We start from the raw sequence: 15,536 nt of genomic DNA, 5'->3' as shown, positions 1-15,536 counted from the left end.
ACACTGATCTAATAGGATTCCAGCTGCCTATTTTTAACTTTTGACATCAGTACTCATTATTTAGTGGTGGTATGTCTTGTTGCCAAGCCCTGATTTAAATTATAGATCGCATTTATGGCCTAGCCATATATTTTCCTGTATGAAAAAATGGCGAAACTCTTTATTTCCTGAAAATGTCTTTTATTTCATTTCTAAAGGCCTGGTGTTTTGTACAATTTAAGGAATTTATTTACCGATAAGTTCAAAGTGGTGGCTGAAAGATAATATACCGAAAATAACTTGAAAATACTATAGCTAGTGGCCAGTGCAATATTGAACATTTTATTGGTTTATTTTTTCCTACTTTAAATACAGTCTTTATTGAAACAGCAAAAATGTTTGACATATTTGGGATCAATTTTTCCTATCAATAAAACTTTTTTTTAAAGGTCATATATTGTTAATGTAGTTCTTTGGGTGAAATACATTCCTTTAAAGTATTCTTAAGTTCTCGTCTAATTGGCAAAAAGACGGAGGTGTCATAGACCCTAATAAGCTGCATATTGTGGTTTATGCATAATAGCAGCTAGTCATGTTGTAAAACACAATATATGAATCAAAAGATAAAGTGAGGTTGGTTGGTTAGATTTATTTCCCATTCTCTGCACAAACTCAAGGCAGTGTTGAGTTGAGGCACTTATTCATGGAAATGGCACAGAAAAGATGCATCCCTTAATTTCCTTAGAAAATCTTTTGGAGGAATCTCCAAATCTCCAGAAAAAGTATGGATCAGGTGGACTCAATAAAAACAGTACACTGAACCAACTGCCAAGGTCAATTTCCTACATCAGTTATATTTGAAAGTGGATACCTCCTGCTTGCTACACAGGTGCGGTCTAGAGATCTTTTTGAATCTATTTCATTTGGAAGGGCATAGCCTCTTCATTTTTGGAAGGACATGCTGTAAAAAGAGCTTAAAGAAAAAAACCCTCGAGGGAAAAAAGGAATTAAGGATGTATGAGAATTATGAACCATTGACTGCATATACTTATGGGGTCCTCAAGACCCTCTCCACTTTTGAAATTGCATGGCAGCCTGGATGCCTTGTCTCTGCTGTACACAGTTGATATTTTTGGCAAAGCTGTGCAGGAAACTAATAAGGCAATTCTAAAGCAGCTTCTGTAAAGATGTTACTTTTCTCTGTGAGGAATTATTTCCATGGATAGTCCAAAAATCTCCATCTTGCACTTAACTGACATACAACCAGTGCACGATCTGCTTTTCTATTACTTGTTTGAAGAATGGAAAAGGAAGACCTTACATGGTTTCATTGTTGTGTGCCAATTGTATGTACATCTCCTAAGCTGATCCCTCTCATGATTACTCATGGTTTAGATACCTTTTATTTGGATTTCTATCATGTGGTCCATGCAAGACTGCATTTGGGAAGCACAGTTGGTCCAGCATGGAGTTGTACAAGGAGATATTTGTTTAGTAAACTGATAGTGCTGCCCATCTCACTCATGTGATATCTCTGCTCTCTGAGCCATATCTCTAAAGCCCTACCTAACATTGAAAACAATGAGCCATCCTAGCCAAGTGCTATATTTCTTCTTTCAAATGTTCTCTTTTGCCATACTGAGTGTTTTCCCATCACCAGCTGTATAGGTGAATCAAAACAATATTCTCAATTTTTATTTCACTTCTGCCAAGTAACAAAACTTTTACAGGTTGTACGCACTGAGCCTGAGCCATAAGAAATCACAATTGGGTTTGCTAGTTGTCTTCTTTAGCAAGATATGGGCTACTTCTTTGTAGAGTAGTCTGTTATCAAGAAGGAATTTACCAGCTTCTGTTCCAGGTAAGGCACAAAGAGTTTCCAATTCAGTGTTGTTCAAAGATGGATTTATCCACTGCAAATAATTTAAGCATGTCTACTTCCAAGGGATGCAATATTCCAGTTATGATTATAGAGTGCAGAGGATCGCCAAGGGCCACTGTAGTCATATCCTGAAGAGTACCTGATGCAATCTTCTGATCCAGTGCACCAATTCTTGCTAAGCCTACACAGACAGTGTTCTCGGTTACTTCTGCAAAAACAAAGAACAATGATTTAGGAAAATCTGCTTCAACATTTTGACTTCTGCAGCAAATCTAAGAGAAAACGATTCTCCCTCCTTTCCTTCAAAGTTACATCATCTTACACTGACACCAGGAAACCTTCTGAAGGTTTCAGAATCTACAATCACTTCCCTGAAAATTGGAGCAATGCCTGTAACATTGCCTCGTAATAGGATGTGGCAAAATGTGTAAAGATCAGGCACAGGAAATATGGTGATCTAGCAGGAATCTGAACTTTCTGTCAGGCCTGGAAGCCATCTTTTGTATTGGGCCTTCAGACCTACCACATTTACTACTGTGGAAAATGGGGAGGGGGGATTGTATGGAGCATGGCTGATATATAGTCATAACAACATTCCTTTCTCAGAGGTTCAAGGACATCTTGCCCTGCACCTGGGAGGCTGGAACTGGGAGGCATCTCCAGTTGAGATGGTGTTTTGATTGGACCATGTGATGGACTTGTGGGTGTTGGGCAGGGACTTGAACTTTCCTTTGGGTGGGGAAACCCTGGAAGCTTTCAGATTCAGGTTTCCTCAGATGTGCCAATATGATATCTCTAATAAAATGTAACTTTGAGGAAACTCAAGCCTCAGAATATTCTTTTGCTGGGGGTGTTACTTGGAACTCTTGACACTTCAGGTATAATAATTAGGTAGGTTTTCAGTCATGCAGAGTTATTTAAGTGAATATAGCCCACCAGAAAGACTAGATGCTATTCCTGATAACAGGAATTTTCTAAAAAAAAATAATAATCGAAAAAACAAGCATTTATGAAATATCTGTGGACAGGGTTTGGTATCTCTGAAAAAGCTCCTGTAACCAGAGAATATGAAGGAGAATTTGCTGAGAGTCATTTTTACTCCCCCACTCCCATATTTTTCTTGATGTTTTGATAGGGGAGGGTTGTCTACTAACCATAACTTGCATAACACAGTAAATTGTATTATGTTTTGCTTTATGTTATTTGAATCCAAGATGATGAATTAAATTGTGGTTAAATTTCTCCTTAACCATGATTCTCATTTTATGTTCCTTTGCTTCATAGGAATGAAAGGTGTTTCCAGGTTTGCTTTGATAAATAGTGTATCCATCTTGTTTGCTATAAGTTACTGGGATCAAACACTGAAGAACTAGAAGCTTTACAAAGGGTGTCCAACCTTGGTGACTTTAAGACTTGTGGACTTCAACTCCCATAATTCCAGCATGGCTGGCTGGGGAATTCTGGGAGTTGAAGTCCACAGGTCTTAAAGTCGCCAAGGTTGGACACCCCTACTTTACAGTGTTATTTTAAACCTTAAAGTAAGGATGAGAAAACTTCAGATATTGCTGAATTTCAATTCCTGTCATGCCCACTGAGCATGACTGGATCATGACCAGGATGATGGGAGTCATAGTGCATCCTTGGTTTCTCCATTCCTGACCTACAATTTTACAATTAAAATGCTTGAGGATCAAATCAAGATCAATTTACTTAACTTTTGAGGTTTCTTTTTTCTACAATATAGAAATGTTTTACTAACAAGAGAACTACATTTGGTTATATGTTTTCCCACCAAAATCTGTATTTCTTTGTGCAATGTCAAATGGTTAGTTGAATACAAGACAGCAAAGAATTCGATACATATTTTTCTTTATGCTGATCAAAGACTGTAAAATTCAATTTTTTTAATATTAAAAGTGCTTTCCCACTCTGCTTTTGGGACATTTTGTGGCAAGTAGAATCACAAACACTAAATGAAGGAAATGCATAATTTCTTATGAGTGTGGGAAATGATTGAAGTCAATGTGATTCATTCTTGAAATATATCCATATGGAATTTTTTTTTAAAAAAAAAACCCTGGGTCATTGAACTTGTGGCTGGTTTGTGTATAAGCCAACATTCTGCGGCCTTTAAATATGTGCTTCCAGGCCAGCGGTGTACATGACATGATGATGAACCAATGTAAAACGTTGGCTTCCGTGCAAACTGTATCTTGCCAAGTTCAGGATGGCCCATCTCCATATTACCATAAGAGCTCTTGAATTTGGAAGAGATTTCAAGCAGTATATCTTTCTACCAGAAATGACAGACAGATTATACCTGGCTCTTGGCCCTGTAGCCGCCGATTCTGGACAACTGCAAGAAGTTGCTCGGCTGCTTGATTCACACTCATGTAGCGTGGTGGCTCAAAAATTTTCTTTCCCCTGACAGAGAAAATTGACAATGTCAAAACAAGGAGCTCATACATCCTAGTCATGTTAGATTCATGAGCACAACAAACTGACATTTGTACTAGTTGGTTTGCACACTGCCTTTTGTTCAACAAATGTTTGTTAACACTAGAAAGACTTAGGTTGGATTTGGTCACCACACTAACAGCTGAAAAGCAGTAAACAGTACGTTCAGCAGATGGAAACATATTGGTGCGCTCTTCTCTTGACTTCATTGGACTAGCTTTAGATGTGCATTAAAAGCTGCATCCAACATTTATGTCATTGGGAAAGAGAAATCATTCTTAGGCAGTCCTGTGGCTGTTTTGAAGCTTTTAACCAAGGAATTACAGCCTGCATGATTCAGATGAATGTATTCTCCACTTCTAAAAGAGGTGCCATATGTTTACTCTTCCAGTACAATCCTAGCCATGGCTATTCCTCAACCCCTTCAAAAGTGGTGTTATACTTCTCCCTGCATCAGCAATCCATGCTATTCATGCCAAATTGAAAGGAAAGCCTGTATTTTTCTACCATATACTCTCGAGTTGCATAATTATAGTCCCTCAAATCCAGTGTTTAAGAGTTGTTTTCAGCAAAGTTTGCCAACCCTGGACTTGGCCAAGCAGAGTTAGGAAGAAGTTCCAAAATAAATTTTCCCCCGAGATCGTCAGTCCATATGAATATGAAGCTAAACCAAAGTAAGGATGTGTCCAGAAACCATCAACTGTTCCATAAAATGAGCTGGCAAAGAGATTAAGGACGCAGACTGATCCACCCAGATTAGAAATACTGAACAACTGGGAGTGGGAAAATATTATACTACAGATAAAATGACTTGGAACAGAGCTAATATCGCTCTGTTTGCTTTTTTAAAGTGAGAGACAGCTAATACACGCTAAACACAATAAGAATTAAATTTGCTTATGAAGCATCCAATTTATCTTTGACAGAAAAAGATGACTAAAAGTAAGGTTTGGCCAATGACATTTTATTGCCTGAAGCAGATGGTAAGTGATACCTCCAATTTCAGTTAGTACAAGACATTAAAAGTACTTAAAACTACAAGGAGAAAGGTCTGGACTAGTTATGTGGAGGAACACCCTGATTGTGATGAGCAATTTTTCACTAGAGGTCTTTAAAAAGAGACTAAACAGTCATCTGTCAGAAATGATTTAGTGTATCTTGTGCAGTGCAAGAGTTGGACTCAATATTCTTTAAGACCCCATCCAACTTGATGTTATGAAAGCCAACGTTGCTGTCTCTTGGACACCAATTCCTGGTGGTGCTTCCTGAGGTAGATGGTGTTTCATCCTACAATGTGGTCACACTGTTGTGAAGACGACTAAATTGGCTACTGTTGAAAGCTGTGGCAAGCCTCCTGGGATGTGGATGCAACCAGAAGTCAGGCCTCTGCATTTCAGAGAAGCGGAGAATGGATTGCAGCATTGTTTCTGATTGTGCAAAGGCTTTCAACTGCATTCAGCTGATGAGAAAAAAAAATATTTGCAAACCAATTTTGGGATCTTTGAAAAAGATCTGGGTGCATATTTATTCCAGATTCCCTACAAATATTTAAACCTAATATTTGTAGAAATACACTTGAGAGGATTCCAGTGGACTTTAGTTATGATTTAACTTTGCTATTGATCTGTCTCATAACCCAGAGTATGAATGATCATAATTCCTTTCCATCTCCTGCATTAATGATGTAATATGTAATACTATAGGATCCTATAATAGTTATTCTACTTTCAAGTGCTAACCTGTCTACACTCCTCACTGCCACATGTTGATAATCAATATATAGCAACACAACTTACCTCATGAGATTCTCCACTGACTGCTCTTTCACTTTAATGTCTGCAGAAAAAAATAAATGTCATACATTGGAAGTTCATTTTTATAAAAACTATTAAGACTCAAGATTTTATTTTTTCCCTTGCGTATAATACAGAAATACGTTCATAGACTGTCTTCTCTAACCCATTTCTGCATGCACAATCTTACAATCACTGTTCCAAAAAATGCTTTTTTAAAAAATAGGACTAATTTCAGCTAGCCAGTACCATTATCTTCATTGCATGGTAATACATGGTTACCATTTTGTTGCTGTATTGCATAATCATTGTCTTTGGGCTGGTTTAGAATGTACTGTATATGTGTGAGGCAGAAAGGAATTTATTTATTTTATATTCCACATTTATTATTTTTATAAATAACTCAAGACAACAAACATACTGATACTCTTTCCACCTGCTATTTCTCCCACAACAAAAACTTTGTGAGCTGAGAGAGAGTGAGTGGCCCAAAGTCACCCTGCTAGCTTTCATGCCTAAGGCAGGACTAGAACTTACAGTCCCCTGGTTTCTAGATCAGCACATTAATCACTAGATCAAACTGGCTCTTAATTAATGTCCCCCTCCAAAACACAACTGTTTTGCAAAAATAAAACAAATGATTCCAGAGTATCTCTACTGAATTAATATTAGTACATAACAAGCAGTGATTTTCACAAACTGGTTGGTATTCAGGATCTCAGACGTCAACCAATTGCTCCAAGGAATCCTAATCATTTTTCCTCCTTCCCAGTCATCTGTTTAGGGGGCTCAACAAACATTCTACAGGTAATGAGCAGATTCTGTCTTTTGGAAATGTTTTTGCTGGACTTTTTTCTTCAGACTTCTTCCGATACTGGGATTGATACTGACACATCCTTCTTATGTGTTTGGATTGGCTTCATAGGATCCATTCTTTGAGGATGAATTGCTGCTATCCTGTTTTCCCCCAAAATAAGACATCCCCTGATAATAAGCCCAATTGGGTTTTTGAGCGCATGGCAATAAGGCCAAGCGCTTATTTCCGGGTTAAAAAAATATATAAAACAGGGTCTTATTTTCGGGGAAACACGGTAGTATTTAACTCAGCGTGTAAGACACAGTCCATTTTTCATAATTAAAAAAATTTCTTTTTGCATTAAAACTAAGTACCAATCTTAATTGAAGTCTGTTAAGTAGACATCAACTTTAATAAGTTCAAGCTGTACCATCTGGAACCAAAGGTGTGCTTATAGGATTTAAGGTTGAAGCAATCAATAACATACTTGACGTTTTTCATCTTATCTTCCAGAAGAAAAACATATTGGGTGAAATACTTCCTTCAGATCATTAGTTATTGAATTTGACACCCTATTAAGCCTAAGCAGTATGAATGAGCTATGAAGAGGAGCCATGGATAAGTGCTGTTTTGTTTCCATCAGCTGCCTGCCTCTTGGCCAGTGAGAGCCACTTTAGCGGGATAAAATCTGGATTTGTAGATATTGCATTGGCCTCCAATAGTTTATGAATATAAGTCAAAGGGCTGGTATTGGCAGGAGCAAGCAATCAGATCCATTTGTGAGGGGTTCAAGTCATCAACTTTGTTGTGTTCTATGTATAATCATGAGTCTCCCCAAACTACTTGGAACTTAGATAGGGTCAGGTTTATGCCTTTTGCAGCTATGTGAGGATTCAAGGCTAGTTCCCTGCTTGACCCCTCCTCCCTGCCTGACTGGGAGTTTCCCAACCTTTACAACCCTCTGGACTAGTATTTTAGGGATTATCTGAACCCGCTTAACTTGTGCACTCCAATCAGAGAGAGAATGATTCTGGCTCTCCCACTCCAAGTGGGGCAGGGGCAGATTCGCTCAGTGGCCTTGTTCCCCCACTCTTTTGGAATGGCTACCCCAGTCTCCTCCCACAAGGTTTAAAGAAGGCAGTCTTTAAAGCAGCACTGTGTTGTGTTGGATTACAGTGGGCTATTTATGGTAGCTTTATCCAGTTGCTTGTGAGTGAGATTACTGGACTTGTGTTATGGATTTTTATTGTGAGTCACGCAGTTATGTTATGTGATGGTAAACACAGAATGAATTAAAGAACACTCCAAGTTAGTTTGTTTGTTTGTAAGAATGGAATTACCCTCTCTTTATATTTTAGTGCCACTTATATCCAGTGTTTATTTTATTCTAGTCATTTGAACTCTGGATCTAATTCGTTTTCCATATACAGTGACTTCATAATTGCACTTTAATTTTTAACCAGCTATTCGTACGTCTTCACATATCAACATTCCTGACATGGAACTTTTGCTATGATAAAGTGAATTAATCAATGACTGTATTCATACACTAAACTAAGCCAGAATACACTTGGATCTTGATGTGTGGGCCAAGCAACTGTAATTTGCACACCAGGCTTCCAGCTGAGCACTTTACATGAACCCAGTCAATTGTAATTTATTTACGAATGGATATCCTAGAATGGCTTGGCATTCTGTGCAAAGATAATAAAATGCTCAAGTAATTTTCCTCAATATTTTTAACACAGAGGTGTCTGTGTTGCGTGTCTGTGTGTGTTTATGAGAAACAAACCATATCCCATGGGAAGATTCAATCTTCCTTACTCTTTTGCCCTTTGGATGATTAGGAATCTAAATTTGACACACCTGAGGGCACCAGGAAAGAACTCACGTAGTAGAGAAAATAGAAGCAAGTTGAGAATGGAAGTATTAAGAAAGAAGAGTGGGAGATGTGCTGGACAGAGCATTGTCCAAAACATTTGACAGGCTGACATGTATATAGAAAGACTGTAACATCTTCTTTCATTCAGCATTAATCACAGAGAAGAAATGTAATTTTAAATCTCTCTAGCTCTCTGAAAATGCACTCCAAATGGCCAACATCTGTGCAGTTTAAACAGTTATATGGCTGCTGCAGCATTTCAATAATTGAGGAACAATTCCAGTCAATTCCCCAATGTATAAATTATCTCCAGACCAATTTCTGCAGCAATCATGTTGACTGATTATATGCTGGCAAAATTCAGTTCTTTCCAAAACATGCAGAGAAATTGCTCTTGGATTTAAGAGGTTTTGGGATATAATGCTGGAACTCCTGGCTTGTAATCAAGAAAAGCAACGGAGGTCATAAGACTGTTAGCTGCTTACAAGAACTCACCACCAACCTACATCACCGAAAAGGCTACGGTTAAATCAACCCTAGTATTTAAAGAATACTGAATGAGCTAATTACATCAGTCCAATTTCCATCTGATAACAATTCCATGTGTGTTTGTATGGCTCTGTAGAATGTCTCTCGCTTACATGTTAAATCCAATTTTGTCTGAAAAGACTGGTGCAATTTTTTTTAAAAAAAATCATGCCTAGCTACAAAACCTTTTGGGCTGCTTCCTTTTCTGCAGGCCAAGTCATTGATTAGAGTTTTAAGAAAATAACAGAAATATCAGAAATAATGAGTACTTTTTGTTTTCCCTTTACAGTAGAGGATGCTAATCTCTATATATCATATTACTGTTAAAACCCAGAAGCAGGATCAGTAAGTAGATTACCAATCCCAGTAAACGGATGGCCTTGCTAAAACTTTTATTTTAAACATTTTTAAGACATTCTAAGATCACCTCCCTAACAAAGGAAGCATATTTGTTGACCCTCTTAACTGTAATTTAAAACTTCTTACAGTATAATTCTGGGGCAATTTAAAACTCCTGAGTCTGCAATATTCAGTTGTTATTCAGACTCAAGTTTCTTTGCAGCTTTTCTTAAAATTTCTTAAACATTTCTTAAAATTAGGGAATTAGTGAGTGGGGAGACTTAGACTTCTACTTCTTCCAAATGTTAAAGAGAACGCTGCAATTGATTACTATTCAGGCCAATTTATATTATGTAAGTCTAGCAATAATCCTTTTCCATCCTATTGTACTAAGCTTTAGATGAAAATTTCCATAAAGAAAGAAAGCCTGAAACAAACTCTACCCTGGGGCAAATATAAGAGGAAGACTAGGCAAATGCTATTTTTGGCTTATACTATTTTTCAGTGTCTGGCTTTCTTAGATAAAAAAAAAAAACACTATTAAATATAATACTTTCCTTCTAGTATCACAAAATGGTGCTTGCCCAGAAAAAAAATATTGCAGATATATTAGATATATACATGCATAAATTAGTGATACTAATCTAGGAATCACTGACATATGAATTTGGATTTTTTTTTTTTTTTTTAGAAACATTGTTGGCAAAGGATGGAGTTTCATATAGACTTGTAATAACATATACGGTTTTGTACTAAATTCTATTATGGGGTAAAGAGGGTCAAATTCATACCCTACTGTAATACAGCTTTCCCAGCCACTGTGTCTAAATGAACATTTCCATGACCAAAGCTATTTGGGATGGACTACTAACACAGGGTGCTGGACCAAAAAGATTAAAAAAACAGATCAGATACTGCAAATCAGCTGGCCCCTTTTTAAGCTACTTCTTACTGCAGCAGAAGCCAGCAGTTATTTTGTCAGACTGCAAGACCAACCAGCCTACCAGCTCAGGTACAATCAGCCAGTTAGGGCTTATTTTCTTTTAAAGTTTTTTTTAAATATCAAGGATAAAAATATCTGCATTATACTATTGGCTATAGTATGTATAACACTATACTACAGTATTACCCTGTTTTCCTGAAAGTAAGACCCAAGTGGAAAATAAGCCCTAGCATGATTTTTCAGGATGCTGATAATGTGAACCCTACCCCCAAAATAAGCCCCAGTCAAGATTGTCAGCCAGATGGGTGCATTTAGTCCTATATTTTCCCCAAAATAAGTCCTAACCAGAAAATAAGCCCTAATTTGGAGCAAAAATTAACATAAGACCTGGTCTAATAATGATAACTTTTATTTGCGGTCACAGACCAAAGTACAAATATAATTGCAAAAGAATGTGGAAAAATAACATCATAAACAGTTAGCTACCAGAAGCCTTGGGACCTGGTCTTATATTTGGGGAAACACGGTATGCATATTATATACAGTAATATACTATATAGTACAGTATACTGGCTGCATTATATTATTTCAGTTCCATGATTATGCCTGCATTTGCATGCTTATCCAGGAAATAACTCAACCATGGTTGAGTAAATGACCCCAATTTTCTGGATTTGTACAATATTATTATACAAATAATAATGACCAGGACCCTCAGCCCCTCAATTGTTTTGAGGCTTGATGCTCTCTCCTTTCCTGTTTAATAGTTACATGAAATGGCTGAGGGGGATCACCCATCTGTTTGGGATCTCAACATATGTGGACGATACCCAGATATATATCTTTATCCTGAGTCAATCAAGTTGATGTTCTCAAGGGCCTGTCCCAATGTCTGGAAAGTGTGTGAAACTGGATGAAGAAAACAGACTCGAACTTAATCCTGAGAGGACTGAATGGCTGCAGATACTGGGGCCCAATATGAATGGGATTTTCCATCTTTTGAGTTTGGAAGGTTGCATTTCCCCATTCAAGGCTGGTGTGCAATCTAATCTTGGATTCATAGTTCCTGCTCAAAGAGCAAATGACAGCTGTGGCCAAGAAGGCCTTTACACAGGCACATCGGGGAGGGGGGGGCTGTTGTACTCTTTCCTGGGCCACGAGACCCTTCAGTCAGTTACTTATGCTTTAGTCAACTCACAAATGGGACTACTGTAACTCCTAACCACAATTCTGCCTATCTATCTATCTATCTATCTATCTATCTATCTATCTATCTATCTATCTATCTATCTATCTATCTATCGGTTCGACTTATATGCCATCCTCTTCCGGAGACTCAGGGCGACTTACAATGCGTTAAGCAATAGCCTTCATACTTTTGTATATACCTGCTTAGTAGGGCTTTCGCCTCCCCCCCCCCAGCAGTGTTCTTTTTTATACGAAGTCAGCTTATTGCCCCCACAAACTGGGTCCTCATTTTACCTACCTTCGAAAGGATGGAAGGCTGAGTCAACCTTGAGCCTGGTGAGATTTGAACTTGCAATAATTGCAGGCAGCTAGTGTTATCTTAACAGTGCTTTAGTCTGCTGCGCCACCAAGGCTCTTATTCATGCAGCAACACAGGCAGTGATGGGTATACCTTATTATAGCAGGGGTAAAATGTACTTATCTTTCCTACTGGTTTGCTGATGTGCACGTGCCCATCGTCTGTGTGCGTACCATCATCTGTGCATGCGAAAAGGCTTCTGCGCATGCGCAAATGGTCAAAACTGAGACGTGATGATGTCCTGATTGGGGGGGGGCAGAGCCTCCCACTGCTAGCACTACCGATTCTCCGAACTACCCGCCGCCGGTGCTACTGGCTCCTGCGAGCCAGAAAGAGCTGGCAGCATTTCATCCCTGCATTATACCCAAAGGATCCCACTGTCTGCAGACTGAACTGGTTATCAGTTGATTCCAAGTGCAATTCAAGATGCTGCTAATCACTGGAAGTCCTTCATGGCATAGGGCCAAGTTATACGAGGTCTACTCATCTCCCATTGTTTCTGCCTTTCCAGTTAAGATTGGGCAGAATTGGTGTGGTTAGGGGTCCTCATTCAAATAATGCCACCTACTGGGACCTGGGAAATGTGTTTCTTCTGTCATGGCACCTGCCCTTTGGAATAATATCCGCCCAGAGATCCATGTGGCCCCCTCCCTGAAGATGTTCTGGAAATCTTTTAAAACTTGGCTGTTTTCCGTGTCTTAGAATGTCCGCTTATGTTTTGTGATCTATGAAGTGAGGTCTGCCTGGACATATACAATTTTTTCCTTATTGGTTTCTATTCTTTTTTTTTTTAATTTTAAAAATATAAACTTTATTAAAACACATATAAAACACATATATTTCTATTCTTTTAAAACTGTAAGTCTCCCAGCGTTATTCTGGAATCATGCGGCTTCTAAATAAAATAATAAACACTGCATACAATGTTCAATTAGATCTTCATGCCTCAGTATGTCATGTAAACACAGCCTAAAGGTAAAGGTTCCCCTCGCACATATGTGCTAGTCATTCCCGACTCTAGGGGGCGGCACTCATCTCTGTTTCAAAGCCGAAGAGCCAGCGCTTTCTGAAGATGTCTCCGTGGTCGTGTGGCTGGTATGACTAAACATCAAAAGTGCATGGAACGCTGTTCCCCCCAAAGGTGGTCCCTATTTTTCTACTTGCATTTTTTACGTGCTTTCTAACTGCTAGGTTGGCAGAAGCTGGGACAAGTAACAGGAGCTCAGCCCATTACGCGGCATTAAGGATTCGAACCGCTGAACTGCTGACCTTTCGATTGACAAGCTCAGCATCTTAGCCACTGAGCCACCGTGTCCCACTAAACACAGCCTACAAGATGTATTATAAGGTTAAAAATTGATCTTTTAGGATTCATCATCTAAAGTTGGTCTCTTCAATAGTTGTATCATTACTATGTTTGATTAACTAATATTTCTTCAAGATCCAGTGAAAGTTGGGATTGCTCTCATAAAAACAATGAGGGTTGCTTCACTACATACGTATATAGAACTGGATCACCAGAGAAGGCCTCTTCCACCTTCATAAGGACACTTGAGGTGGTGGTGAGCGCTTTGCTCTTCCTGCTCCTCCTCCTATCTTTTTTTTTTTTTTAAACTTTTTACTTTGGAAGTCTTTTCATTTGAAGTCCAGACGAAGTATATAAGCAACTAACCAATACATTAGCGGAAGTAGCAGTCATACAAGGCAAAGGAGGCTCATTTCTTTTTCCATTCCACATTTATCTACAATTTGATAGCAATAGCACTTAGACTTATGTACCGCTTCATAGTGCTTTACAACCCTCTCTAAGCGGTTTACAGAGTCAGCATTTCCCCCCCAACAATCTAGATCTTCATTTTACCAACCTTGGAAGGATGGAAGGCTGAGTCAACCTTCAGCCGGTCAGGATTGAACTGCTGGCAATTGGCAGAATTAACCTGCAATACTGCATTCTAACCACTGCGCCACCACGGCTCTTATTTGATACTTATTTGATCAGAAAGGATGAATTGTTCAATTATTCACAAAAGTGCAGTAGTTCACACTGATGAAGCATGATAATGGACGGCGTATTTATGACCAACATGTAATGTAAAAATTCTGAGTGGTGTATGAGTAATTAAAAAAGACATCCAACAATTGCTTGAATTATTAAAATCTCGCAATGATATCATATCTAAATAAATAAATACCAGGTGCAAATGTTTCTTACCGAGTAAGCATAGAGTGTGCATTCCATTTTTTCTGTTTTTTATAATTTTGTCAAAAAAACTCTCAGGTTTCCACGTGTCTGTCCAGAATACAATAGAAACTGTTTCTCCAAAGTTATAGAGCTATAAAGAAGGAGAGAGAGAGGAAAGAAAAATCTTTAATCAACATTATACTGTAACCCATAAAGTAATACAAAAACAGGTTATAAATATTCAGTATTATGGGGCTTTTCAAATGTATGAGAATCATTGAATTAAACTTGTTTTTACTTGTCAAAGGCAAGGTCTGGAACCAACTGAAGTACATCGGTCAGAGATGTTTTTGGAAATTAGTTCTACACATCAGTGATGGGTTGCTCCTGGTTTGCCCCAGTTCGGGTGAACCGGTAGTGGCGGTGGCGGGAGGCTCCGCCTACCTGTCCAGATGTCATCAAAAACGCGTTTTTTCTATGGTGATAATTTTTGTATGTCTCATTTTTTCTACGTGTTTCAGTTTTCTTCTTTATACTGTAACTGCTATTCCAATAGGAAATCCTTCATAAAAGTTATTGCATTATATTCATGATTAAATTATCTTTCCATTGATATATAAGTTTATGGTACTACTCCAAAAAATGTGGTGTTATTAGCTAGCTTTAGAAAATACACTTTTCCCAAAAGGTTTCCACAATTTTGACCACTACTGTAGATGCTATTGGTTTTTTTCAGTCCCATCAAAAATTAGTTACTGAGTGGGACATCCGGAGGAAATATGGCGAGCAGAAGACAGCTGTTCAAAAGCGGAATTGGCGACAATGGCAAAGGCTCAGGATCTGGTGAGTAGATCAGTTCCTTGGAACCTCTCCAGAGAAGAAGAGGACAAGAGAGTAACATATGCTATGAAGGCTGATTCTCATGAGGAGACTGCAGACAATGATTTTCCATGGTTTTGGGAGATGATGGGACCAATCATTTTGCTTGCAATTACATTGAAGTCTTTTAAATGACACTAAGTTCGCAAACTTCATTTTTTAAAAAATCACTTTCAGAAACTGCCTGTTAGCTATCTTAAAACTATTGGAAACCTTCAGAAAGACAACGTTGAAAAGTTTCCATCAGTTGAGTTTATCTTCAACTCAAAACAAAAGCAAAATTAATTACAAGTTTTAAGAATTTACAGAGCCTGAAATAAACAGCCAACA

At 38.2% G+C, this 15,536-nt stretch overlaps 1 protein-coding gene across 2 annotated transcripts in view; it reads right to left on the bottom strand.

The window, feature by feature from the left end:
* Positions 1-421: 421 nt before the first annotated feature.
* DPH5 (diphthamide biosynthesis 5) overlaps positions 422-15,536 on the bottom strand; it is a 45,149-nt gene continuing 30,034 nt past the window's right edge. The window contains exons 6-9 of one of the 2 annotated variants that reach the window (XM_070941160.1): positions 14,358-14,478; positions 6,115-6,154; positions 4,182-4,285; positions 422-2,069 (exon numbers count right to left, since the gene is read on the bottom strand). In XM_070941160.1, coding sequence (XP_070797261.1) covers positions 1,864-2,069; positions 4,182-4,285; positions 6,115-6,154; positions 14,358-14,478 — 471 coding nt within the window. In that variant the 3' untranslated portion in view covers positions 422-1,863. The remainder of the gene's footprint in view (positions 2,070-4,181; positions 4,286-6,114; positions 6,155-14,357; positions 14,479-15,536) is intronic. The other variant, XM_070941161.1, reaches the window with a different exon arrangement.

The sequence above is a fragment of the Pituophis catenifer genome, unplaced genomic scaffold (assembly GCF_029215685.1).
Source record: "Pituophis catenifer annectens isolate HBS135680 unplaced genomic scaffold, rPitCat1.0.hap2 SCAF_3, whole genome shotgun sequence".
NCBI lineage: Eukaryota > Metazoa > Chordata > Lepidosauria > Squamata > Colubridae > Pituophis > Pituophis catenifer.
Note: the sequence above shows the minus strand (reverse complement) of the source record. Positions and strands in the feature narration are given on the sequence as shown.